This window comes from Trichosurus vulpecula, chromosome 2 (assembly GCF_011100635.1).
Source record: "Trichosurus vulpecula isolate mTriVul1 chromosome 2, mTriVul1.pri, whole genome shotgun sequence".
Taxonomy (NCBI): Eukaryota; Metazoa; Chordata; class Mammalia; order Diprotodontia; family Phalangeridae; genus Trichosurus; species Trichosurus vulpecula.
The window spans coordinates 14,834,760-14,861,338 of NC_050574.1; the positions used below are offsets into that span (position 1 = coordinate 14,834,760).

General features: G+C 39.4%; 1 protein-coding gene across 1 annotated transcript; it reads left to right on the forward strand.

The window, feature by feature from the left end:
• The first annotated feature begins 4,127 nt into the window (after positions 1-4,127).
• LOC118836270 (vomeronasal type-2 receptor 26-like) lies at positions 4,128-25,284 on the forward strand. Its single transcript, XM_036743603.1, is given in 6 exon segments — positions 4,128-4,383; positions 4,386-4,420; positions 6,483-7,286; positions 9,462-9,689; positions 17,758-17,881; positions 24,344-25,284. Coding segments are annotated over 6 exon segments (2,349 nt in total). The 5' UTR covers positions 4,128-4,166.
• Positions 25,285-26,579: the final 1,295 nt, after the last annotated feature.

A 26,579-nucleotide genomic window follows, 5' to 3' on the forward strand; every position in this document is an offset into this window, starting at 1 on the left:
GCCAAGAATACCCCAAAAAGGGTCATAAAAAGTTGGATACACCTGAAAGAACTGAACGGGAACAAATATCTGTGTGTGTGTGTGTGTGTGTGTGTGTGTCTGTCTGTCTGTCTGTCTGTCTGTCTTTGTCTCTCTTTCTCTCTCTCCTCTCTCTATGTCTCTCTCTCTCCTCTCCTCTTCTCCTCTCCCTCTCCCTCTCTCTCTACCTCTCACTTTCTCTCTCCTCCTCCCTCCTTCCCTCTCCTACCTTCCCCTCCTACCCCTCTCAACTGGTCAGCAATGTGGCCTGGTAGGTAGGATGCTGGGTCTGGAGTCAGTAAGACAGGAACTCAAATCTCACCTCAGACACTTATATGCTGTGTGACCCTGGCCAAGTCACTTAGCTCTATTTGTCTCCATTTCCTTATCTGTGAAATGAACTGGACAAGGAAATGGTAAACTACTCAATTTATCTTTGCCAAAAAAAACACAAATGAGAACTCAAAAAGAGTCAGACACAATTGAACAACAACATCATTTTATTCCCAATTCTGGCTAAGTTAGGAAGACAAATGGAAAAGAGCATTTTTTTAGAAATTACTGCAGCCTTCCCAGTACAATCAGGTATGAAGCAAGGATGCCCATTATCAACTCTATTATTTAATATTGCACTGGAAATATTAGCTATTATAATGAGAAGAAAAAGAAATTAAAGGAATTAGAATAGGCAATGAGACAACAAAACTATCATTCTTTGCATTTGATACGATGTTATACTTAGAAAATCCTAGAGAATCATCTAAAAAAATTACTTGAAATTATTAACAGCCTTAGCAAAGTTGCAGGATACAAAGTAAACCCACATAAATCATCAGCGTTTCTATATATTACCAACAAAGTCCAAAAGAAAGAGACAGAAAGAGAAATTCCATTTAAAATGACTGTAAACAATATAAAACTTTGGAGTCTATCCGCCAAGTCAAACCAAGGAACCGTATGAACACAACTATAAAACACTTTTCATGCAAATAAAGGCAGATCTAAACAACTGGAAAAATATTAATTGATCATGGGTAGGCTCAGCCAATATAACAAAAATGACAATTCTACCTAAATTAATCTATTTATTCAGCACCATACCAATCAAACTATCAAAAATTATTTTATAGAGTTAGGAAAAAATCATAACAAAATTGATCTGGAAGAACAGAAGCTTAAGGATATTAAGGGAATCAATAAAAAAATGTGAAAGAAGGTGGCCTAGCTATACCAGCTCTAAAACTATATTATAAGGTGATAATTATCAAAAACAATCGGGTACTGGCTGAGAAATAGATTGGTGGATCAGTGCAATAGATTAGGTACAAATTACATAATAGTAAATGCCCATAGTGATCTAGTATATGATAAACCTAAATAGCCAAGCTTATGTGACAAAAACTGCTGGGAAAACTAGGAAACATTATGGCAGAAACTAGGTATATACCAACATCTCACACTGTATACAAAGATAAGGTCAAAGGGGTACATTATTTACACATAAAAGGTGACACCAGAAGCAAGTTAAGAGAGCAAGGAATAGTTTATCTGGAAGATTTATGGATACAGGAAGAATTTAGGACCAAAGAAGATATGGAAAGCATTACAAGATGTAAAATAGATAATTTTGATTATATAAAATTAAAAGGTTTGCAGAAGCAAAACCAATGGAACCAAAATTATAAGGAAAGCAGAAAACTGGCAGATGTTCAAGTATCTCTGATAAAGGGCCTCATTTCTCAAATATATAAAGAACTAAGGGAAATTTATAAAAAGACTAATCAATTGGGGAATGACTTGTCTTTCTCTAATCAATGGTGATTTAGAGCATTTTTTCATATGATTATAGAAATGCAAATTAAAAGAACTCTGAGGTACAACCTCATGCCTCTCAGAGTGGCTAATATGACAGAAAAGGAAAACGCTGGATGTTGGAGGGGAGGTGGGAAAACACTAATACACTGTTGGTGGAGTTGTGAACTTATCCAAACATTCTGGAGAGCAATTTAGAGCTATGCCCAAAGGGCTACAAAACTGTGCATATCCTCTGATCCAGCAATACCACTGCTAGGTCTATATCCTAAAGACATCCAAAAATAGGGGAAAGGACTTATTTGTACAAAAATGTTTATAGCAACACTTGGTGGCTAAGAATTGGAAATCAAAAGTAGGGCCATCAATTGGGGAGCGCCTAAACAAGCTGTGGTGTGTGATTTTAATGGAATATAATTGTGCTACAAGAAATGGTAAACAGGATGATTTCAGAAAAAGCTGGAAAGACTTACATGAACTGGTGAACAGTAAAGTGAACAGGACCAGGAGAATGCTGCACACATTAACAGCAATATTGTTTGATGAAGAATTGTAAAGACTTTGCTATTCTCGGCAAATAATGATCCAAGACAATCCCAAAGAACTAATGATGAAGCATTATCTACCTCTAGAGAAAAAGTGATTGACATTGTTTGAATATCTACTGAGGCATGCTAGTTTTCACTTTCTTTCTTTCTTTCTTTTCTTTCATTCTAGTCTTCCTGTATGAAATTACTAATGTGGAAATGTTTTACATAAGCCCATGTGTATAACCTATATCTGACTTCCTACCATCTCAGGGAGGGGAAAGAAGAGGGTGGAAGTGACAGAATTTGGAACTCAAAACTTTAAATAAAATGTTTAAAAATTAGGGGAAAAAGTAAACTGCAATGTAGCTTAGAAAGATGCAGGATACTTGGCTCAGTAAGAAGGTAGATGAAATTTAATTTTACACTGATGTTGACAAGCCAAAACACTTTTATGATGCCCTAAAGGCTATTTGTCAACCAGAGACTTACGGTGCAAGTCAACTATTCAATACTGATAGGGTCATATTTATTAATGATGAAGACATGATCCTTGAAGGATGGGTGGAACACTTCTATAGTGTTCTCAACAGACCACCATCAATCAATGCTGAAGCCATTGATCATTTACCTCAAGTTGAGATCAATCCCTCCCTAGCTGAACTTCCAATTGAAGAAGAGGTTTTGAATCCCATTAGGCTCCTCTCCTGTGACTAAGCACTTGGTGCTGATTCTGTTCCAGCTGAGGTTTACAAGGCAAGAGGTTCACTGCTCATACAAAAGCTGACTGAACTCTTCCATGTTCTCTTCAGTTGAGTCCTTGCCTCCTTCCTGACTCAACCCCTGCTAGAGTTTCCCTCAAGGGATAAAACTGCCAAAGACACGTTGTGGAATGAACCAGGTCACCATGAGCTAGGAACAGATACATTTGCAATGGCCCAGCTTCTCTTTGGGAGAATTTTCTCCAAGGGGTAAAAGTGGCCTCTTGGTAGAAGATACTGAACCAGAGGGCACATCTTCCTTCTCTGAACTGCTAGTATATGTAGTACTAGGAATGTGGCATTGATCATAGTCTGCCTGAAAATCGGGTTATTGATATGTGTATCTCCCAAATGAGGTTGCCAGACTGAGGTCTGGGAGCCTCCCTTACATGTACAATGTGTTGCATGTAGTAACTGGTCAGCACACATTTGATGAAGAAAATGGCTGAGCACTCCAGGTCAGATAGTCAATAAACAAGCATTTATTAAGTATTTACTAAATGCCAGGTGCTATGCTAAGTGTTGGGGATGAAAAGGAAGTCAAAAATGTAGTCCATGACCTTAAGGAGCTGACATTCTAATGAAGGAGACAGCATCCAAATACCTACATAAATACAAGACATATACATTGTAATGGGAGATATCTCAGAGGGAAGGCACTAGCCATGAGGGGCCTGGCAAGGCCTCTTGCAGAAGGAGGGATTTGAGCTGGGTCATGAAGGAAGGCAAAGAAGCCATGGGGTACAGGTGAGCAAGAAGAGCATTCCAGGGAGTCAACTTGGTAGGAATTTCGGAGAAATTCCTCCTCTATCACCCATACTCCAAATGTCAGGAGGGTCAACAATGCATGGGTGCAGGTCAAATAAAAAGAGGTGTTGTGACCCGTAGACCACACTGCCTCAGCCCAGGGCCCTGTGATCTGACCTTGGGATGACTGAGTAGGTCTCCTTAAAGTCGATAAGCTCTCAAGGATTTGTTACTAGCTTCTGCTCTTCTCCCTATTCCCTACAGGTGGCTGCACAAAAATTACCAGCAGGTTCTGGCCCTGATGTTTGCTGTGGAGGAGATCAACAGAGACCCCTGGCTGCTCCCTAATACTACCCTGGGTTTTCACATCTACAATACGTACCACAGTGATGCCAGGACCTTGAAGAGCTCCCTGAGGTGGCTTTCAGGACATGGCCAGACCACCCCAGATTATAGTTGTGGGAGGCAAGACAGGTCCATGGCTATTATTGGAGGAGCCACATCTGCTCTTTCTGTCCAGAGGGGACCCTTCTGGAGCTCTACAGATTCCCACAGGTAGATAGCCCTAGACCTGCCATCTCTTGCCCCTTTCTTTAAGGTGAGGTGACTTGTTCAGTGACATACAAGATGGAAGGGAGAAAAGATAGAAGTGTTTGTTAAGTATCTGCTATGTGCTACTCAGTGTGCTGAGTGCTTTACCAATATGTCATTTGACCCTTACAACAACACTGGGAGATAGGTGGTATTATTAATTGCCATTTTATAGTTGAGGAATTTCAAGTAGATATAAGTTAATTGACTTGCTCAGGGTCATATAGCTAGTAACTGACTGAGGCTAGATTTGAACTCAAGTCTTCCTGACTCCAAGCATAACACTCTATCCACTGTGCCTCCTAGATGCCACACAGCTATTAAATTTCCAGGCAGGATTTGAAGAGAGGACCTTCCCACTCCAAATCCAGCCTTCTAAGACAGTGCAGCCAGAATGGAATTCATACTTCACTAGAGCCTGCTATCACTATGACTGGAAGTGCCCCTCCCCTTTCTATCCCAGATCATGGTGTCACTGGAGCTCAGAAGTTATTATGGCCAAGAAAATTTCTCACTTTGTGGACAACTTTCTGATGGTATCTGTTCCAAATGAATCGCACTTCTTGGCAGGCCTTGTCTTTCCATTTGAACTCTGCTGTCCCATCCTTGGCAACCTCAGGGTCTCCTCCACACCAAACCATCATGGATGTAGGGAGAAACTGGAGTCCTTTTTAGAACAAATTGTATTCATTTACTTTTTAGACTCTGAAGAGATGTCAGAAAAATTATAACTTGATTTTCTCATTTTAAAGGCAACAAAAACAGAAGTTCATAGAATTTAAATGACTTCTGTGAGCTCTTACTTTTAGCATCAGAGCTTGGATTATTCATTGCTCTTTATTAACTCTCAGGAAGAATGCTTGCACCAACTATTCTTATCACATCACCTTACTATTTCTAAAAGCTAGTTAACTATAGCTTGTTAATTCATATCAATTGATAATCCACGCAGGGGAGACTCATGTTAGGGACTAATGAGCAAGAGTATTAGAAAGACATAACCAAACTCTCAAGGTTACCCCTAGAAGCCCAAGGTGAGAATTTTCCGGTTATCCTCTGGGAACCTAGCGTGCCAGTGTGAATGGGGGTTGGGAGAGTAAACCTGGGCCTGGGCTGTCTATGGGAGGCAGGGGTTTGGATGAATCACTTAAACTCTCAGTGCTCTGGGTAATTTAAACCTCGGTGTTGCAGACAACATGCTGACCTATGTTGGTAGAGTTTCTTTACCTCAGCGACTAAACCAGTCTTGTCCTTCTCCCTATAAATTGCATTACTCTCAAATGAGTCGTCAATGTTGCAAACGTAAGTGAAATAATTATTTCAACTATTATTAAAAATAACTAGCAGTTATATAGCACTTTATGTTTTCGAAAGCAATTTAGAAATATCTTATTTGATCCATACGACAATCCCGGGAATTCGGTGCTATTATTATGCCTATTGTTCAGTTGAGTCGAAGAATAGTTAAGTGACTTGCCCAGAGACACACAGTTAGTAAGTGTCTGATGCTAGATTTGAATTTAGATCTTCCCAATTCCAAGCCCAGTGTTCTATCCACTGTGACACCTAGTGGCCTCATATACGTGAGCATATATTTATTCACCAGGTTCTTAGGATTTATCAGCACCATTCTTGAGGAACACCATTTTGCTTAAAGAAAGCATCACCTCTTAAGTACTACTGCCTCCACCACACAGAAATAATGTGCCACTTCTACCCAGGAAATTTATTTGAGGCAATAAACAAGAACTGTACGTCAGGAGAAATCCTGAGCTCTTTGGAAAAGTCATGGAATGTTCAGGGAAGTAAGGGATTTAAAGCCAGCAGTATCAGAGTAACCTGTCATCTAGCCATTCTGCTAATCATGGGGTGATTAGAATTTCCCCCCTATTATCACCTAGAGCAGTCCACTCTATTTTTTGCCTAATGAATGTAGGTAGATTGGGTAATGTATTGAGATTTTTTTGTTATGCATCATGATCACTTTCATATAGCCCAGTGAGACCCATCTTTCTTTCCCATCCAGTTAAGCTATGGTCCATTTGATGCTGCACTGAGTGACAAGACTCAGTTTCCTTCCCTCTACCAGATGGCCCCTCAGGACTCCTCAATGTATCTGGGCATTTCTCAACTACTGTTACATTTCGACTGGACTTGGGTGGGGCTTGTTGTCCCAGATGACATGAGAGGTGAGAAGTTCCTCTGGAACATGGGAGAAGAGATGAAAAAGAACAAAGCCTGCGTGGCCTTCACAGAGAAGATCCCTGTCAGTGAAAGACGCCATGCTGAACCTCAGGTAGATTTCATGCCCAGAATTTTGGCATCATCAGCCAAGGTGATCATCATCCATGGGGATACAGATTCACTGATGATCCTCAGATATTCACAGCCACATGTACTTTTCCTTTGGAAGGTTTGGATTATCACATCACACTGGGATGTCACCATAAGACCTTACAATCATGATGGTGACGCTTTTCATGGAGCGCTCATATTTTCACATCAGACGAGTGAGATTCCTGGTTTCAAAGCCTTTCTCAGGACAGTCACCCCAAACAAATACCCAGGAGACATTTTCCTTAAGAGTTTCTGGGTCTCAGCATTTGAGTGTCCAGATGAGCCAACCAGACTGGAGCAAGAGGACTGTTCATTGAATGCTTCCTTGGAGATGCTGCCTTTGCACTATTTTGACATGACCATGTCTAGCCTCAGTTACTTCCTCTACAATGCTGTGTATGCTGTGGCCTTGGCTCTTCATGAAATGCTCCATGCCAGTTCGGAAATTGGATCTATGAGACATGAGGGGGACCTGGTGCCTCAGACCTGGCAGGTACTGTTCCCTCCTCCTGAAGTAATATCTATTGGCATCTCCAGGCTCATAAGTGAGCACTCCTGGGTTTGCTACTTTTCTGACATTGGCATTTCCCTTACTTTTCCTTGGCATCCCCCAGACTCTCAGATGGATATTCCTTGTTTCACTTGGTTTTCTTAATTTGGCTTCCCTTGGAAGCCTTAAGTTTGTTCACTAATGGGATTATGGATACATCACCATGCTGAGGACTTGCCCGTAAGTGCAAAACATTGTATTGGATATTTTCTTTCTGAAGGGGTGAAAGCAGGATATGCAAAATCCAAAGTAGGATGCATGTCAAATCGGTGGTTAAAAAACGTGATGAGATTGTTAAATGAAGGAACATTATGAAACCTAACTGCCTTCCTTATAAAGTACTGGTTTCATCATCTCAGGTTAATTCTCTCTTTTTTCTCATTTTATGAGATGTATAATGGTGCTATATGATGTGGGCCTTATACAGAAACCCTTCTCAGTGCCAATCAATGATAGAAATGAAATAAAGACTCCCATGAAATCACTCATCTTTATGAGAAATGATGGTAGGGAGGTGGAGCCAAGATGATAGAGTAAAGGCAGGGACTCATCTGAGCTCTCCCCCAAAGCCCTCCAAATATTTTTTAAAATTTCTCTAAACAAATTCTAGAGCAGCAGAACCCACAAAAAGATGGAGTGAAACAAATTTCCCACCCAAGACAACCTGAAAGGTCAACAGGAAAGGTCTGTTGTACCAGGCTGAGAGAGAAGCACAGTTCAGGGTAGGCCATGCCAGCACAGCCCAAGCCCCAGCAAACCAGGAGTAGGCCTCTGGTTGATTGAATCACTCACAGCAGAGGCAGTTTCCTGACCTCTCTGTCCACAAATGCCAAAGAACGCACCTGGCAGTAGAGCACAATCCAGCACAGGCCTCACCAGTGCAGCCCTGGCCCCAGAAAAGTAGGAGCAGACTTTGGGAGTGACTGAATCAGCAGTGGCAGGGGCAGCAGCTGCTTCCAGAGCTCTCAGCCCACAGACAGTAAGGGGATAGACAACTTAGCAGAAGGAGATCACAAGAGTCTTTTGCTACCACTAAGGCAGGACTCTGTTGCTTTGCCCATACTCAACTCTGGGTCCTGAGTGGCAGTGCCAGGGTGAGGAAGAGCACTAGAATAGCAGAGCTTGCAGTCACAGCAGAGGGGGGACCTTTCTCACAGTTCCAGGGCAGAAAGGGGTGCTTGCAGTCTCTCACAGATCAGAGCACAGGCCAAGAGAATAATAAATACCTCTTCTTAAATCATGCCCCCTTGGAAGGACTGAAAACTTACAGGTTCCTAAAGTATTTCTGAAAACAGCTGCACAAACCCCCTGAAACTTAGGACAGTATGCCCTCCACCCTGGAAGCAGAGCCCTACTTTAACAAAGACTTAAAAGTCAACTAATAAGCTGGAAAAATTAGCAAGCAATGGAAAAACTCTGACTATTGAAAGTTACTATGGTGACAAAGAAAACCAAAATACACACTCAGAAGACAATAAAGTCAAAAGTCCTGCATCCAAAGCCTCTAAGAAAACTACGAATTGCTCTCAGCCATGGAAAAACTAAAAAAGGATTTTGAAAATCGAGTAAGAGAGGTAGAGGAAAAATGGAAGAGAAATGAGAAGGATTCAAGAAAATCATGACAGAGTCAATAGCTTGGTAAAGGAGACACAAAAAAATACTGGAAGAAATAACACCTTAAAAAACAGACTAGGCTAAATAGTAAAAGAGGTCCAAAAAGGCAATGAGCAGAAGAATGCCTTAAAAAGCAGAATTGGCCAAATGCAAAAGGAAATCTAAAAGCTCACTGAATAAAATAATTCCATTAAAAAAAAGAGCTTCCCATGGAGCAAATAGATCAAAATGAATGGATTTCAAATATTTGACAAGTTTTGTTGTGAATATATAGAATGTCACATTTTTATTTCATTACTAAAGTTTGCTTGATATTTTGATGAATAAACCAAAGAGTGTTTGCACTAAAAAGAAAAAGAAAAAAAATGTTGTGGGAGTGAATGAATGATTGAGTGAATACACGAATGAATATGCTACTAGGTTTCCTGCCTGGCCCATTAACCTTGGTCCTGTTTTTCGCTGCCTGTGGACATGACAGAGTGACTCAATTCTTTCCCCATCTAGCTTCACTCATCTCTGAGGAATGTTTGCTTTAACAACACTGCTGGGGACCAGGTGGTTCTGGATGAGGAAAAGAATCCTGTGGATAAATATGATATTATGAACTTTGGGCTGCTGCCTAATTATGATGAGGTTCTGGTGAAAGTGGGGCAGTTTGTCCCCCAGGCTCCACTTGGTCAAGATTTCATCATTTGTGAGAAGGAGATCTATCACAACTGGGTTGATCTGAAGGTCAGTACAAAAACTAAATACCACTTTATGTTTCCAACTACTTTAAGCCCATTTAGGTCATCATTCATATATTTACCCCACCCTACCCAACCCCAGTTGTTTATTTCTTTGCCTTCATAGAAAATGCTGGGAAAACAAATGAACAATTAAGGTAAAAATGACGGTAATACTAGTTATTATTGCCATCACTATTATTTTAAATAAAAATAAGCCAAGTAGATTTGTTAATTTGAGGAAGGTTTGGCAACCAGCATTAATCTAAAGAGCACAATAGCAACCACAATTGAGGCAGCCCTGGGGGAGAAGATAGAAAGCTGGCATAGGTATCAGGAAAGCTTGGGTTCAGTTTCTGCCTCTGACACAGACTGGCTCTGTGACCATAAGTAAGTCACTTCACTTCTCAGTGCTCCAGACAACTCTAAGTTTGTTGGGCTGCTGCTGATCTGTATAGGCAGAGGGAATTTCTTCATTAGGATTTCCTATAATAATGAAATCACAGATTTGGTCTGCTCATTTCCACCATCCCCCTTCAATTTATACAATATCAATGCTATACAAGGCCTATGATCCCAAGCCAGGTATAGAAAGATTAGTACTTCCTCACTAAAAAGGAGGTAGATGATTGATACGCAGTCTCAAGAACATCTATTTTATCCCTTCTGCAATCTTCCTCTTGCTCCCAACAGTTAAAAAAAAAGCAACACAAATTTTCTTAGCATTCATTGTTCAAATCATTCTGAATTTTGTCACTCTTGACTCTTCTTAAAGGACAATACTACTCTTTTATATTCATCTTCCTTTACTTGCCCCTTGCATCATAAAACAACAACAAAACAAAAACAAAAAATCAAGTTTGTCGGTAGACTCCCCATGCGACACAGGAGTTTCTTTGAAGATATCCTACATTCCTTCTCATAAAAATTGTTTCTTCCTGGCTTGAGGGAACTCTATATATCTCTAGGATCATTTTCCCCCTATAGAATTTTAGGCAGGGGATGTTTCTTATTCTTTGTTTGAACCTTTTAGAATAACCTTCCCAATTGATGACAAAACAAGAGATAGAGAACAATGCAAAGTGGATAATTTTAATTACCTTAAATTGAAAGGGTTTTGCACAAACACACCAAGATTAGAGGAAGCAGAAAGCTGGGGAACAATTTTTATAGTCAGTGTTTCTTATAAAGGCATCATTTCTAAAATATATGGAGTACTTTGTAGGTCAACATTCACTCAAAACCATAGCTAACAACCCCTACTGATGTGTTTACTTTAAAACAATTATAAAGGTCATCTTATACGAAATGCAATTAATCAAACATCATAGCAAATTAAATGATAATGAAGATTCCCTTCCAATCTCCATGTTCACAGAGTACAAGGGATATACACTTTCACAGATTACTACCCCACCAATGGGAGAGGGTGTGCAAAGTCAGCCATTTCTGCAGACAGTCTGAGTGACCCCATTTTAAACCTTGTTTAGACTTTGTCATGCACAGCTGGCTTGTCAATGAAGGTCCAGAAATACCCTTGTGCTTATTCACTAATCCCCTTTCCCTATGATAATGTTATGAGGGAGGAGCTAGGGAAGCACTAATCCTATGCCCTCCAGAGAAGTGTGATCAAGTGTCAATCAACATACTTTTACCATTATATGGAAGATGTTTACTCTGGTCTATAAAAAGCAGCACAGTTTGAAATCTGTGCCAGCTGCATCAAACGGCTTTTTATCTTGGTGTGCTAATAAAATATCTTTTCTTTTCCTTTCCTTTTTCCTCATTGACCAGAGTAATGCCCGAACCAAGATTTCTTTCCACAACTTGGCAACTCAGCCAGGACCACTCGCTTGCATGACTCTCACTAGGTGAGCCCACTGTACCAGATGGTTTTGATGATTACCACTTTGTAGTAGAGTTTGAGATCTGGTACTGCTAAGCCACCTTCCTTCACATTTTTCACGTTGATTTCCTTGAAATCTTTGACTTTTTGTTATCATTTTTCTAGTTCCATGAAATAATTTTTAGTAGTTTGATTGTTATGGCACTGAAAAAGTAAATTAACTTAGGTAGAATTGTCATATTGGCTCAGTCTACAAGACACTTTTAAAAATAAACAGAGTGAAAGAGAGAAAAAGATAAATGGCAGGGGAGGGGGAGGGAAATAGTATGGCAAAAACCACACAGTAATCATACCTGGGAAAATTTTCATGGCAAATTTGTCTGATGAAGGCCTCATTTCTCAAATATATAGAAAACTGAGTCACATTCATGAGAATACAAGTCATTTCCAATTGATAAATAGTCAAAGAATACAAAGAGGCAGTTTTCAGATGAAAGAATCAAAGCTATCTATGATCATATGAAAAAAAATGCTCCAAATCACTATGGATTAGAGAAAAGTACATTAAAACAACTCTGAGGTAACACCTCAGAAGCTACGTGACTGAATAAAGTGCCAAATCTGGAGTCAGGAAGACTCATCTTCCTGAGTTCAAATTTGGCCTCAGACACTAACTACTTGTGTGACCCTGAGCAAGTCATTTAACCCTGTTTCCTTCTATTTCCTCATCTATAAAAAGAGCTGGAGAAGGAAATTGCAAACAACTCCAGTATCTTTGCCAAGAAAACCACAAATGGGGTCAAAAAGAGTCAGACATGACTGAAATGAAGAACAACCACCTCATACCTGTCATATTGGTAAATATGACAGAAAAAAATGACAGATGCTGGGGGAGGGGTTGGATATAAGAAAATTGGGACCCTAAAAGCACTATTGGTGGAGTTGTGAACTGAACCAAATATTCTGGAGAGCAATTTGGAACTATGAACAAAGGATTATAAACCTGTGCATGACCTTTCAACCCAGCAATACCACTACTAGGTCTGTATTCTAGAGAGTTCAAAGTAAATGGGAAAGGACCTATATTACAAAAATATTTATAGCCACTCTTTTGTGGTGGTAAAGAATGGAAAATCGAGGGGATGCCCATCAATTGAGGAATAGTTGAACAAGTTGTGTTATATGATTGTGACGGAACCCTATTGTGCTATAAGAAATGACGAGCTGGATGATTTCAGAAAAACCTGGAAAGATTTACATTCATAATTATGATCAGCAACAGTGTATTTACCTTCATCCTCTCCCTCTCTCTCTCTCTCTCTCCCTCTCTCTCTCTCTCTCTCTCCCTCTCTCTCTCTCTCTCTCTCCCTCTCTCTCTCTCTCTCTCTCTCTCTCTCTCTCTCCCTCTCTCTCTCTCTCTCTCCATTTCCCACCCTCCCCTCCCTCTCTCTTTCTCTCTTTCTCACCCTGTCCCTCATCAAAGGTCTGTTTTGCTTCTGACCACTGACTCTTTTAATCTACCCTCCCTTGTATTATCCCCGCCTCTTATTCACTTCTCCCACTTTTGTTTGGTAAGATGGACTTCTATAACTGAGTGCGTATGTTATTATTCACTCTTTCAGTTGATTCCATTGAGAGTAAGTTCAAGCGTTGCCCGCCACCCCCGCCGTTTTCCCTTCCATTGTAAAAGCTCTTCCCTGTATGCCCGTTTTATGTGTGATGATTTTCCCCATTCTCCCTCTCTCTTCCCTCTTTTTCCAGAACACCCCCTTCTAACTGCCCTCATAATGATAAAGTTCTTAAGAGTTACACATACCATCTTCCCTCAAACCTATTAACGAGTTAGGGGAAGGTCCACCCCGGGCATAGGCAGACTCTTCTCCACAGAATGGGCAGGTGAGAACAGTTTCTGTCGATGACCGCGAAGGCCGCTGAAGAATACTCGCGGTTTAGTCAGACATCCGAGACACCGAGGTCTTCCACCGCACCCTGAGCCGTCACTAGCCTTCTTGACTTTTGTCCTGCCGCCGGACTTTGGTGATTCTGGAAGGCGGAGTGAGGCTGAAGACGCTGCGCAATTCTACCTCGCTAAAATCCGATTTACAGACAAGTCGAGACATCACCCAAAATGAAGGATGAACAATAACATCTTCCCATATGAGAATGTAAACATTTTAACCTTATTGATTCCCTTATTATTTCTCTTTCCGGTTTACCTTTTTATGGTTCTCTTGAGTCTTGCATCTGAAAGTCGAATTTTCTTTCCAGCTTCGGTCTTTCAATCAGAAATGCTTGAAAGTTCTCAATCTCATTAAATATCCGTTTCCCCCTCTGAAACATTATATTCAGTTTTGCTGAGTATGTGATTCTTGGTTGGAATCCTAGCTTCTTCGCCTTCCAGAATATCACAGTTCAAGCCCTCCAATCCTTTAATCTGGGAGGTGCTAAATCTTGTGTGATCCTGACTGTGGCTCCACGATATTTGAATTGTTTATTTCTGGCTACTTGCAATATTTTCTTCTTGTCCTGGGAGCTCTGGGATGCGGCTATAATATTCCTGGGAGTTTTCATTTTTGGATCTCTTTCTTTCTTAAGTGTTTTTTAATTTCTTTTTTATTTTTAGTTTACAACACTCAGTTCTACCAATTTTTCAGTTCCAAATATTCTCCCCCTCCCACTCCTCCCCTACCCCCCAAGACGCAGTATGCAATCCAATATAGGTTCAACATATGCCTTCACATTAAACTTATTTTCACAATAGTCAAGTTGTAAAGAAGAATTATGACCAATGGAATGAACCATGAGAAAGAAGAAACAAAGAGAGAGAGAGAGAGAGAGAGAGAGAGAGAGAGAGAGAGAGAGAGGAGAGAGAGAGAGAGAGAGAGAGAGAGAGAGAGAGAGAGAGAGAGAGAGAGAGAGAGAGAGAGAGAGAGAGAGAGAGAGAGAGAGAGACAGAGACAGAGAGAGACAGAGAGAGAGAGAGAGCAAATAGTTTGATTCAAGCTGCATTCAGACTCAGTAATTCTTTCTCTGGATGTGGATAGCTTTCTTGATCATGAGTCTTCTGGAGCTGTCTTAGAACCGTGCATTGCTGAGAAGAGCCAAGTCTAGCAAAGTTAGTCATCAGAGATACTGTGTGTCTGTAATCATGTATAATGTTCTCCTGGTTCTGCTGCCTCCACGCAGCATCAGATCATATACTTCTTTTCAGGTTATTATGAAGTTCATCTGCTCCTCATTTCTTATAGCACAATAGTATTCCATTACATTCATATACCACAACTTGTTATTTCCCAATAGAAGTGCATCTTCTTGATTTCCAATTCTTTGCCACCACAAAAAGAGTTGCTATAAATATTTCTGTACATATGGGTACTTTTCCCACTTGTATGATCTCTATGGGATAAAGCCCTAGAAGTGGTATTGCTGGGTCAAAGGGTATACACATTTTTATAGCACAGTTTCAAATTGTTCTCCAGAATGGTTGGATCAGTCCACAACTCCACTAACAATGCAATAGTGTTCCAATTTTCCCACATCTTCTCCAGCATTCATAATTTTCCCATTTTTTCATGTTAGCCAATCTGACAGGAGAGATGTGGTACCTACGAGTTGTTTTGATTTGCATTTCTCTAATCAATAGTGACTTAGAGCTTTTTTTCATATGACTATAGATACCTTTAATTCCTTCCTCTGAAAACTGCCTGTTCATATCCTTTTTCTATTTATCAATTAGGGAATGACTTGTATTCTCATAAATTTGACTCAGTTCTCTGTATATTTCAGAGTTGAGGCCTTTATCAGACACTGGTTGTAAAAATTCTTCCCCAATTTTCTGCTTCCCTCTTAGTCCTGGTTGCATTGGCTTTGTACAAAAACTTTTCAATCTAACATGATCAAAATTATCCATTTTGTATTTTATAATGCTCTCTATCTCATCTTTGAAGTTAGGTAAACAAGACGCAGTAGTCAATGATTATAGTAAGCCACCCTTTGATAAACCAAAAGAGTCCAGCTTCTGGGATAGATACATATTTCACAAAAACTGCTGAGAAAGCTGAAAAATAGTATGGCAGAAACAGGGCATAGACCAATATGTTATGGCATATACCAAACTAAAGTCAAAATGAGTTCATGACTAAGATACAAAGACTGATACTATAAGCAATTTGGGAGAACAAGGAATAGTTTACCTGTCAGATGGATAGAGTTGGAATCTCTTTTGAGATGATCAGTGGATTTTTTCAATTTCTATTTTACCCTCTGGTTCTAGAATACCAGGGCAGTATTCCTTAATTTTTTTTGAAATACGACATCTGGGCTTTTTTTTCTTATCATGGCTTTCAGGTAGTCCAATAGTTCTCGAACTACCTCTCCTTGATTTACTTTCAAAGTCAGTTGTTTTTCTGGTAAGATATTACAAATTTTCTTATTTTTTATTGTTTTTACCTTGTTTTATTGTTTCTTGATATCTCAGAGTCATTAGCTTCCACTTGCCCAAATCTAATTTTTCAGGAATTATTTTCCTCAGTGAATTTTTATACCTCTTTTTTCAAATTGGCTAGTTCTGATTTTTAAGTAGTCTTTCTCTTCAGTAGATTTCTATTCCTCTCCTCCCCCCCCCCCCCCCGCCAAACCCAATTTGGCCTATTATTTTTCAAAGTGTTATTTTCTTCAGTATTTTTAGTCCATTTTACCAAATTGTTGATTCTCTTCTCATAATTTTCTTGTGTTACTCTCATTTCTTTTCCAATTTTTTTTCCTCTACCTCTCTTATTTGATTTTTAGAGACTATTTTGAGTTCTTCCAGGAATTCTTGTTGAGCTTGTGTCCAATTCACATTTTTTCTTTGAGGTTTTGGTTGTAGCTATTTTGACATTGTTTTCTTCTTCTGAGTTTGTGTTTTGACCAGTCATCATAGTAGATTCTTATGGTCATGCTCTTTTTTTTCTGTTTGCTCAGTTTTTCAGCATTTTTTCATTAATTAATTAATTGAGTTTTGGTTTATAACATTCAGTTCCTCAAGTTTTTGAGTTTCAAATTTTCTCCCCCTCCTTCTCCTTCCCCCTCCCCACAAAAGATGGCAATGCAATCTGATGTAGGCTCTACATATACCTTCACACTAAACCTATTTTCACAATATTTAAGTTGCAAAGAACTACACCCAATGGAATGAACCATGAGAAAGAGCAACAAAACAGAAACAAAAACAAAAACAAACCAAAAAAAGGGACCGAATAGTTTGCTTCAATCTGCATTCAGACTCCACAATTCTTTCTCTGGATGTGGATAGCTTTTTCCATCATGTGTCTTCTGGAGTTTAGAGCCTTGCATTGTTGGGAAGAGCCAAGTCTATCAAAGTTAGTCATCAGAGACACCGTGTGTCTGTAATTGTGTATAATGTTCTGGTTCTACTCCCCTCACTCAGCACCACATCATATATATCCTTCCACGTTATTATGAAGTCCATATGCTCCTCATTTATTATAGCACAATAGTATTCCACTACATGGACAAACTCTTGTCCACCCTGGAACCGTGACCCAGGCCCCTACTCCCCTACAGCCATGAGCACTGGTGCTTCTGTTTGCCCTGGAACTATGACACAGTACCACATACTGGCAATGCAACAGGGTCCTGCATCCAGCACCAGCAAAGAGTTCCCTGTAATCTTTTTCAGAGCGTTTGTCTGAACCCCTTACCATCTGTGGGATGGGAGCTCCTGAAGCTGCTGCTGTTGCTGCTTCAACTGCCACCAAGGTCCACTGCTGCTGTTGCCATGGCATGCACTGTGCTCCTGGGTGACCAACACCCAGTGTCATAAACCTCTCCTGTCAATATCCTGAGTTGTTTTCAAATCGAAAAATGTCTCACCCCAAATTTTTGTTGGATTTGCCACTCCAGAATTGAATTTGAGACAGTTGTTGGGAGAGTTCAGCTGAGTTGTTGCCTATACTCCACTATCTTGGATCCTCAATAAATGTCTGTTGATTGATTACTATGCATATGTCCCCATGCTAGGTACCAAGGATATAACTTTTTAAAAGCATCCTTATCGCCAAAGATAGTTAACTAAAAGATTAATAAAAATCCAAAACAACTTTCTATAAGAATCCTATTGTGAACATCTTTTCCCACTCTAAACCAGTATCATTAATTCTCATACAACAAAACTTCCATTCTTTAGGACAGAGCCAGTCTCTGATGACTCTTTTCACTTGCTGCCTAGACTCTCCGGGCTGTATGCACTGAGCACTGTGTCGCTGGATTTAGGAAAATTGCCCGGGAGGAAGAGCCTGTCTGCTGCTTTGACTGTGCCCAGTGCTCAGAGGGAGAGATTTCCAACCAGAAGGGTAAGTGTTTCAGCATATTACTGAGTTGCAAACCCGGGAGACCAGAAGAATAGTGATGCCCTCAGTAGAAATAGGGAAGATCATGAAAGTAGTGATTTTGGTGTGATGTGGAACCTCAGGGTAACTCTGATTTATACTTCTCTTATTATTAATGACATAGAGCTTTTACCCTCATCTGTTGATAGCTTTGATTTCTTCCTCTGCAAACTGGTTTGCTTACATCTTTTAACCACTGATCCACTGGTGAGAGGTCTCCCTTTTCTGCCAGTCCTCCCCTATGACTAACAGACATATCCTGATCGAACCCATTCTTAAAAAAAATATAACTCCACATAACTCTGACATCCCCTCAAGCTATCATTCTATATTTCTCTTCCTTTTCTTTGACAAGCTGCTACCTCTAATTTTCCTAGTTACCATCAGGCTCCTGATGTCACTACACTATTGAAATTGATTTCTCAAGGATCAGCAATGGCTTCACCTACTACTTCCAATGGCCTTTTCTCAATCCTAATTCTTTTGACATTTCTTCAGTTTTGGACAATCAACTCCCTCCTGCCCCAATCCTGCTATCATCTCCCTTTTCTTCTGTGATGCTGTTTTCTCCTGGTTCACCTCTTGCCTGGTGGCTACTCCTTTTTCAAATTCCTTTGCTGAGTTCAAGTCAATTCAATCCAGCATTTATTAAGTGCCAAGGATATGCTAGGCACTATTAGGTACTGGGAAAATAAGCATTGGCCTCAAATACTTGATGGTTTATATTACATCTTCAATCCTATCAGTATAGGGGTCTCTAAAGGTTATCTTCTGGCCCATCTCCTATCTCCATATGCTCTCATCAATTCCCATAAGATCAAATATAATTTCTATTCATATGATTTCCAGATCTCTTTATTCATCCCTAATTATTCCTCTGAACTATAGTCCTGCATTGCCATTTGTCAGTAGGACATCTCTTCCAGAATGGACCTTCAACATCTCAAAATTAGCATGTTCATAGTCTATCTGAATATCTTTCCCCTAATCTGCCACTTGCCCAAACCACTCTTTTCCTGTTGAGGGCACCATCATACTCTCAACCACCTAAGTTCACAACCTCACAGTTACCTTTTGCCACACTCCCATATTTTAAAAAAAAATAAGTTTATTTTTATTATATTTATTAACAAGGCATTAATAAATGATTTTTAATTAGGAGGCCCTGAAGCATTCTCTAATGTTGCCTAGAATACCCCTCCCAAAAAGCCACCCCATGTAACGAATAGTGTTTTTAAAGATTAAAAAAGAAAATTTTAAAAATCAGCAGAACTGATCAATACATTGAAAAAGTCTGAAAATATGTGCAATGAACACTACCTGTTGATTTCTCACCTCTCTTCAAGGGAGTAGAGTGGTAAGGTTTTGTCTCATCTCTTTTTTCATGTCATATGTGTTCCCTATAATTTTGTAACATAAACTTTTGATTTTTTTGGTTGTTTTTTCATTTATCTTGGTGTAGCTATTGTATATATTGTTTTCTTTACAGCACTCCATGTAGATCTTTCCATACTTCTCTGTATTTGTAATCTTCATCATTCCTTTTTTTAAAATGAGTTTTACTGTTTTTTTTTTAAAACATACCATAGTTTCTCCCAGTACCCCTCCATCTCCCCCTCCAAGAGAGCCATTCCATTTAATAGTAATTTTGAGACAAAAAAGGAAAAGAATAAAAAGAGGAAATAATCAGAATAACTGATCACTATATCTAAAAAGTCTGAAAATTTGTGCAATATGCAGCACTGGTGAACTTCCCTTATCTGCAAGAGGGGTAAAGTGAAAATATCTTCTCGTATCTTCTGTTCTCCTCTTAAGGTGATCAAGATATAACATGACCACTCCCAGGTCATGCCTAATAAGAATACCTCTATGACATCTGCTGATGATAGGGTTCAGAGGGGACATGTGTATCATTTCTTCATATTAGAACATAAGCAGTTTATCCTTGTTTAGTTCTTGTGTCATTTTGTTTCTTTGCTTTTTTATGTTTCTCTTAATTCTTAAGTTAGAACTTCACTGTTTCTACACAGTCTTCATCAGGAATGCTTGCAAGTCTTCTATTTCATGAAAGGTCCATCTTCTCTCTTATGGCATGGTCCTTAGTTCTGCAGAGTAAGTTATTCTTTGCCTTCTGGAATACTGTATTCCAAGTTATCCATTGCTTTATAGTGGTGGTGACTAAATCATGTTTGATCCTTACGGAGGCCCTTCAGCACTTGAATTCTTTCTGGCTCCTTGTAGTACTTTTTCTTGACCTAGAAGCTCTAGAATTTTGCTATGGTGCTTGTGGAAGTTCTCATTTTTTCAGGAGATGACTAGTGGATTCTTTCTGTTTCTACTTTGCCCTCTTCTTCTAAGAGATCTGAGCAATTTTTCATTTAAAATTTCTTGAAATAAGAGGTTTAGACTCCTTTTTATGGTCATGGCATTCAGATACTCCAGTGATTTTTAAATGTTTTCTTTCATCTGTTTGTGCTAATATATACTTAACATTTTTCTCTATTTTTTAAGTCTTTTGACTTGGTGTTAAGATTTCTTCTTGGTTTATGGATTCATTGGCTTCTATTTGGTCTGTTCTAATTTTCAGGGGATTGTTGTTTGGGCAAGATTTTATACCTCTTTTGTCAAGTTCTTTATTCCCTTTCTAATTCTTTTTTCTACAACTCTCATTTCTTTTCCATTTTTTCTCTAGCACTCTTAGTTCATTAAAAAAAATTGACTCTTTTTAAAAAGTCTTGATTGATCTCTTCCAGGAATTCTATTTGAAATGGTTCCTGATCTCTCCAATACTGATTTTTCCCATCACCATTCATATCACCATTGCCAATTGACAGGGGTTGAGGTAAACCATAAGGTTTTTCTTTAAGGCTTTGCTTCTGTACATTTGGGAATCATCCTCTTTTTCTGGGGTTATATGTTGAGTTTTCTAGTTACTATAATAGTTTTTATGGTGGGATTCTTTTACTTTCTTGCTTATTCTTCTAGCCTACCTCCTGAATTTGGACTTTATATTAGGGCTAGGCTCTTCACAATTCTGGAGAGGAAGTCTTGTCTGGTTCTATTGCTGCTTTCTTGGGATACTGAGTGTAGTGTTATTCCAGTATCACAGAGAGAAAGCCTGGGGACTGATAAGCTTTCAAAGCTCCCAAAGTGATTGTATCCAAACCTGATTGCTGCTCCCATGATCTGAGCTGTGGAAGTCCCTGATCTGGATTTGACAAAAGTTTAACATAGCCACAATCAGTCAGCTGGGAAACTCTGCTGATTCTGAATTCTACAGGCTCCCCTTTGGTCTGAGGTTGTTGCCATAGTTATTCCTCTGTAGGCTCCCGACTAGACTAGAAATAGACTATGACACTGATTTGCTCCTGTGGTCAGAATTGCATTGGTGCCAAACTTATTTCCCTGAAATTGTGACCAAGGGATTGCCTTACCTCGAAATGCCACCCCTTGGGTGTAGTTCCCTTCTGTACTCCACCCTGGATCTGTGACTTAGAACTCAGTAGTTGGCGACAAAGCTGCTAGTTGGCACCTATTCCTGCACAGGGCTCCCTTAGGGGTTTGGGGTGCCCTGGTATGGGCCTGGTAACTCCTCTTGCCCTGCTACCCAGACACTCCCTACACAATGCTCCACATGGCACACTCCTGACTAGAGCCCATCTCCAATGTCTGCTGACCCCATGTTCATTACCCTATGCCAATATCATTACCCTATACCAGCTAAAAATATTACTCATTGTGACTTTTTCTTGGATTACACCTTCAGGGTTCAATCTGGGGAGAGGAGATAAGTAGAGATCAGATGTATTGCTTCCTGCTACTTCCCAATCTTCCACATTTGTTTCTTATAATACTGTAATATTCCATTATGTTAATGTGCCAAAAATTGGTTAGCTATTTTCCAGTCAATAGACATCTATCTACTTTGTTTCTAATTCTTTGATATCACAAAAAGTGCTTCTAGAAATCTTTTGGTGTGTATGAGTACTTCTTATCTATGACCTCCTTGGAGTATTAGCATAGTAATAGGATCTCTAGGTCGGAGGGTATGGAGATTTTAGTCACTTTATTTGCATAATTATAAATTGTTTTCCCCAATGATTTATTTATTCACAGCTCTACCAACAACACATTAGTGTGCCTATCCTCCTATAACCTCTCCAACATTGACTACTCCCATCTTTTATCACCCTTGCCAATTTACAGGAGGTGAAATGAACCTCAGCGTTATTTTGATTTGCATTTTTCTCATTATTAATGATTTGGAGCATTCTTTCATATGTTATTAATACTTTACAATTCTTTTTAAGAACTGATTGTTCTTATCCTTTGACCCCCCATCCACTGGGAAATATGTGTGTATTAATGCATACATATACAGACATATATACATATATATGTATGTTGATAAACTCTGTACATATTTATTTTTATATGTGTAGATATAGATATATAAATAGAAACATAGATAGTCTATCCTTAGTAGACATAGGATGCTCAAATTTCTAAGTACAAGGAGCACAGGAGTCTGTCCTAGACACAAATCATGCTTAGGCTAATATTTTTGGCCTCCTGTCAGTTTTATGGTTCTAACCAAGGGCATTTAGAAGTTACATCTAAGTTCTGATTGTTGATTGATTACTTTATCTTATGATGAAAGGAAACCATAAAAGTTAACATCATTAGCAAATGTTTATCAGTTGTTAATAACATTTGCGACACATTATTAAGTGGTACTGGGAATACCTCTTATTAAGAGTTATTGGAGCCACACATCCACTCCAATGAACATTTATTAAGCAGTTCTTATGTACCAAGCACTGTGCTAAGTACTGGGGATACAATTAATAAAAAGAAAGTCATTAGTAATTGTTTACCAGATTGGGAAGGTATATACACAAATCATTGCCAAACTACACCTTTCAGGTGCTTATCTTACCACTGAAAAGCAGCTTACATGACAACTAATTGGTCACAAAATAGAGGCTTAAAATGAGCTAGAGCTGTTCATGCTAAGTTAATTTGCTTATTCCTACAAACTCCCTTCAACCCCACCTCATTTCATTATTTCTTCTGATACTTTAGATCTTTGATTTTTTCCAATTTTTTAAATTTTATTGGGTCCTATAAAATATCCCTTTGATAATTTGATTGGTACAGCATTACAAATGTAAATTAACTTTGGTTGTCATTTTCATTGTCATTGCACAGCCCAGGTATAAGCGCTGAATATTACTCTAGTTACTTGTTATTCTTCATTTATCTCTAGTGTTTGATGATTCCCTAGGGTTTTCGAAGTAAACCATCATGTTCTTAGCAAATAGGGATTTATTTTCTCTTTATCTCTCTTTACACCTTTAATTCCTTTCTCATCATATTGTTATTCCTAGTATTGTCAGAACTATATCAAGTAATTGTGGGGAGAGTAGGCATCCTTACTTTGCTCACATATTTTTGACAAAGGTTTTAGAGCATCCACATTGCATACGATGTTTGTTTCTGGTTTTGGATATACATTTTTGGTATTAATAAAAATATTTCTGCCTACACTTTGTAGGGGGTTTTAGCATAGATGAAAATATTGTATTCATTCTACTCTGAAACATAACTTGTACAAAAAAGATCAAACCCAAAGCAATTTGATGAGGTCAAAAGAACCAATTTTTATTTGATTTCTTCATTTACCCTTGTCTCTTTGTGCACTTTTAGAAAGGAACTTCTTAATGGCCTCTGTGTTGTTGTTCTCTTACCCATCCTCTTCTCTCCATGAAAATGGCCATGATTCTAGCTCAGGCTTTTCTTATCTCTTACCCTGCCTTAGTAATATTTCCTAGCTGGTCTTCTTGTTCTCCTTCTTTAAAGTTCACCCTCTTCAAAGCTATTAAGATAATCTTCCTAAGTCACACTTTTGACCATGTCATGTCCTTTGTTGATAAGCATTTGATTCATTATGTTTAGGATAAAATTTAAATTCTTTAGCTTAGTGTACAAAGTTCTCTTACAACTCAGACCCAACCTGCTCCTCAACCCTTATCCTACATTAGTCTCCTTCTTGGGATCTTTTTTTCATCCAAATTTGACTATTGCCAAATTCTTCAAATTTCACATTCTATCCCTTCCCTCTGTAACTTTGCACAGGTTGCGCCTCATTTCTGGAACACAGTGCATCCCATTTCGGTCTGCTGACATCTGTAGCTTCCTTTAAGGTTCATGTAATCATCCTTTTGTTAAACCTACTCCAGTTGATTCATCAAATTACCTTTAGTTTACTCATTTGTATATATGTTGCATCTCATCAGTAAAAAGAGCACAAGATCTCTGAATACAGGGACTGTTTTGGTTTTGTTTTTATTTCCCCACTGACTGGTACAGGGTCTTGAACAGAATGGTTTCTTAATAATTGCTCAATTGGTTACTAAATTGCAGATATGGACAATTGTATGAAGTGCCCAGAAGATCAATATTCAAACAGAAAGAAAGATCACTGCCTTCCTAAAGTAGTGACTTTCCTCGAAGTTGAAGAGCCTTTGGGATGGACTCTGACCTGCATGGCTCTCTCCCTCTCTCTCCTCACAGTTCTGATCCTCATTATCTTTGTGAAGCATCAAGATACTCCCATCGTCAAGGCCAACAACCGGGTTCTCAGCTACCTTCTTCTCATCTCTCTCATCTTTTGCTTCCTCTCTTCTTTGCTTTTCATTGGCCGCCCTAACACAGCAACCTGCCTTCTTCAGCAAACAACATTTGGAGTCATATTCACAGTGGTAATTTCCTCTATTTTAGCCAAAACCATCATGGTGTTTCTGGCTTTTAAGGCCACAAGACCAGGCAGCCGGATGAGGATGTGGGTGCAGCCTAAGATGTTCAATTCTCTAGTTTTCCTCTGCTCTGTGATCCAAGTGATTCTCTGTGGAATCTGGCTGGGGACCTCACCTCCCTTCTTAGGTATAGACACTGACTCTGAGCCTGGCCACATCATCGAGTGCAACGAGGGCTCTGCAATTGCCTTCTACTGTGTCCTGGGTTACGTTGGCATCCTAGGCATGGACAGCTTCATGGTGGCTTTCTTGGTCAGGAACCTTCCTGACACCTTTAATGAAGCCAAGTTCATCACCTTTAGCATGCTGGTTTTCTGCAGTGTGTGCGTCTCTTTCCTCTCCACATACCAGAGTTCCAAGGGGAAGGCCATGGTGGCCATGAAGGTCTTCGCCATCTTGGCCTCCAGTGCTGGATTACTGGGTTGCATCTTTATTCCCAAGTGCTATGTGATCCTGCTAAGACCAGAAAGGAACACAATAGAAAGGTTAAGGCATAAAGCAGATTCTAGAGCCAGGATCTTTGCTCCAGAGGCTCTTCCAGGGGCATGAGAAATACTGGATAAAACATCCTCATAAGCCACAGATATCTATAATTTAATATCTTGGTGATACATGCCTCTTTCCTGACTGCAATAGTTAAATCCTCACTTTTCCCACCGCTCTTAATGGAATAGTGACCTTCGGAGTCAGCCCTTATATTTCAAAGTACAATAAGCAAGTTTTTTGTTCTCTTCACTCTCTAGGTTCTGGCCATCCTTGGGATCTTCCAAGGCTCACTGCTTGCTATCTAAACCCACTTTGCATCATTTATTCATCACTTCTTGTCTGAGTTCCTGACCAATAGAGACTTCTTCCTTCTTGCCTCTTCCCCCATTTTAAGGACTCAATCCCATCCACAAGTAGTTTTTCTATTCTTTTCCCCTGTGTACAGTGGTAGCCAGAGTCTAGAAATATGACCTTGAGTCTTACAGACAACGTAAACTACCTTGAATAAATGTCAATAGCAAAAGAAGATCCAACTTCCCATGGGAAAGTTTGCATGTGACCCTGGGCCATCCCTGGCAATATGCCTTCTTTGTTCTGTTTCTATACAATATCTGGCTGTATTGGTAATCAAAATGGGCTCTTAGCACTTAATTCAACCAAGTGCCCTTGAAGAGTTTGGCTTTTATTTCCTTGATTAAATTAAGAGTCCTTGATGACCTCCTTGCCTCAAGGGAAAGCCTAGTTTACATGGGTTTGAGTGACATGTTTGTGACATCAGAGGCTTTTAGACCACATGAGTTTAAGTTGAATTTTTCTGATGATTTTAGGTCACATGGGTGAGTCGCATGTGTGACTCACGTTTGACGCTGAAAAAGATATAAAACCAGAGGTTGGCTTTCTCTTTTTCGGAGCTCTGACCCACAGCAGGAGTGCTGCATGACTCTGGGCCAGCCCTTGTCGAGCTCCTGCCTGAACTCAGATGTTGGTAACTATGAATTGTATTTGGTGTGTCTGTTGATGTTTGTAATTTGTTTGTATTTGCTCTAAAGTTCAGGGTGCTGGCTTTTTCCCCTGAGCTAAGTGAATGATATTTGTATGCTGGATTAAAGTAAGATTGTTAACACCTTAACATTGCTTTCCTTAGTAAAGCAGATCAAAAGAACCTGGGCTTGCAGCATTCTGTGAGCTGGTTGTTGTTGGTTTTTCACCCCCACAGCAGCTGATAGACGGATTGTTGAAACACTGGCCTGACCTGGAGCTGGTGCAGGGATCCTTAATGTTACTTTGTCCTGCTGCCACTCAGGACAACTGGCCTCTTGTGAGTATACCCTCCTAATTAATCCTAATAAAATATATTA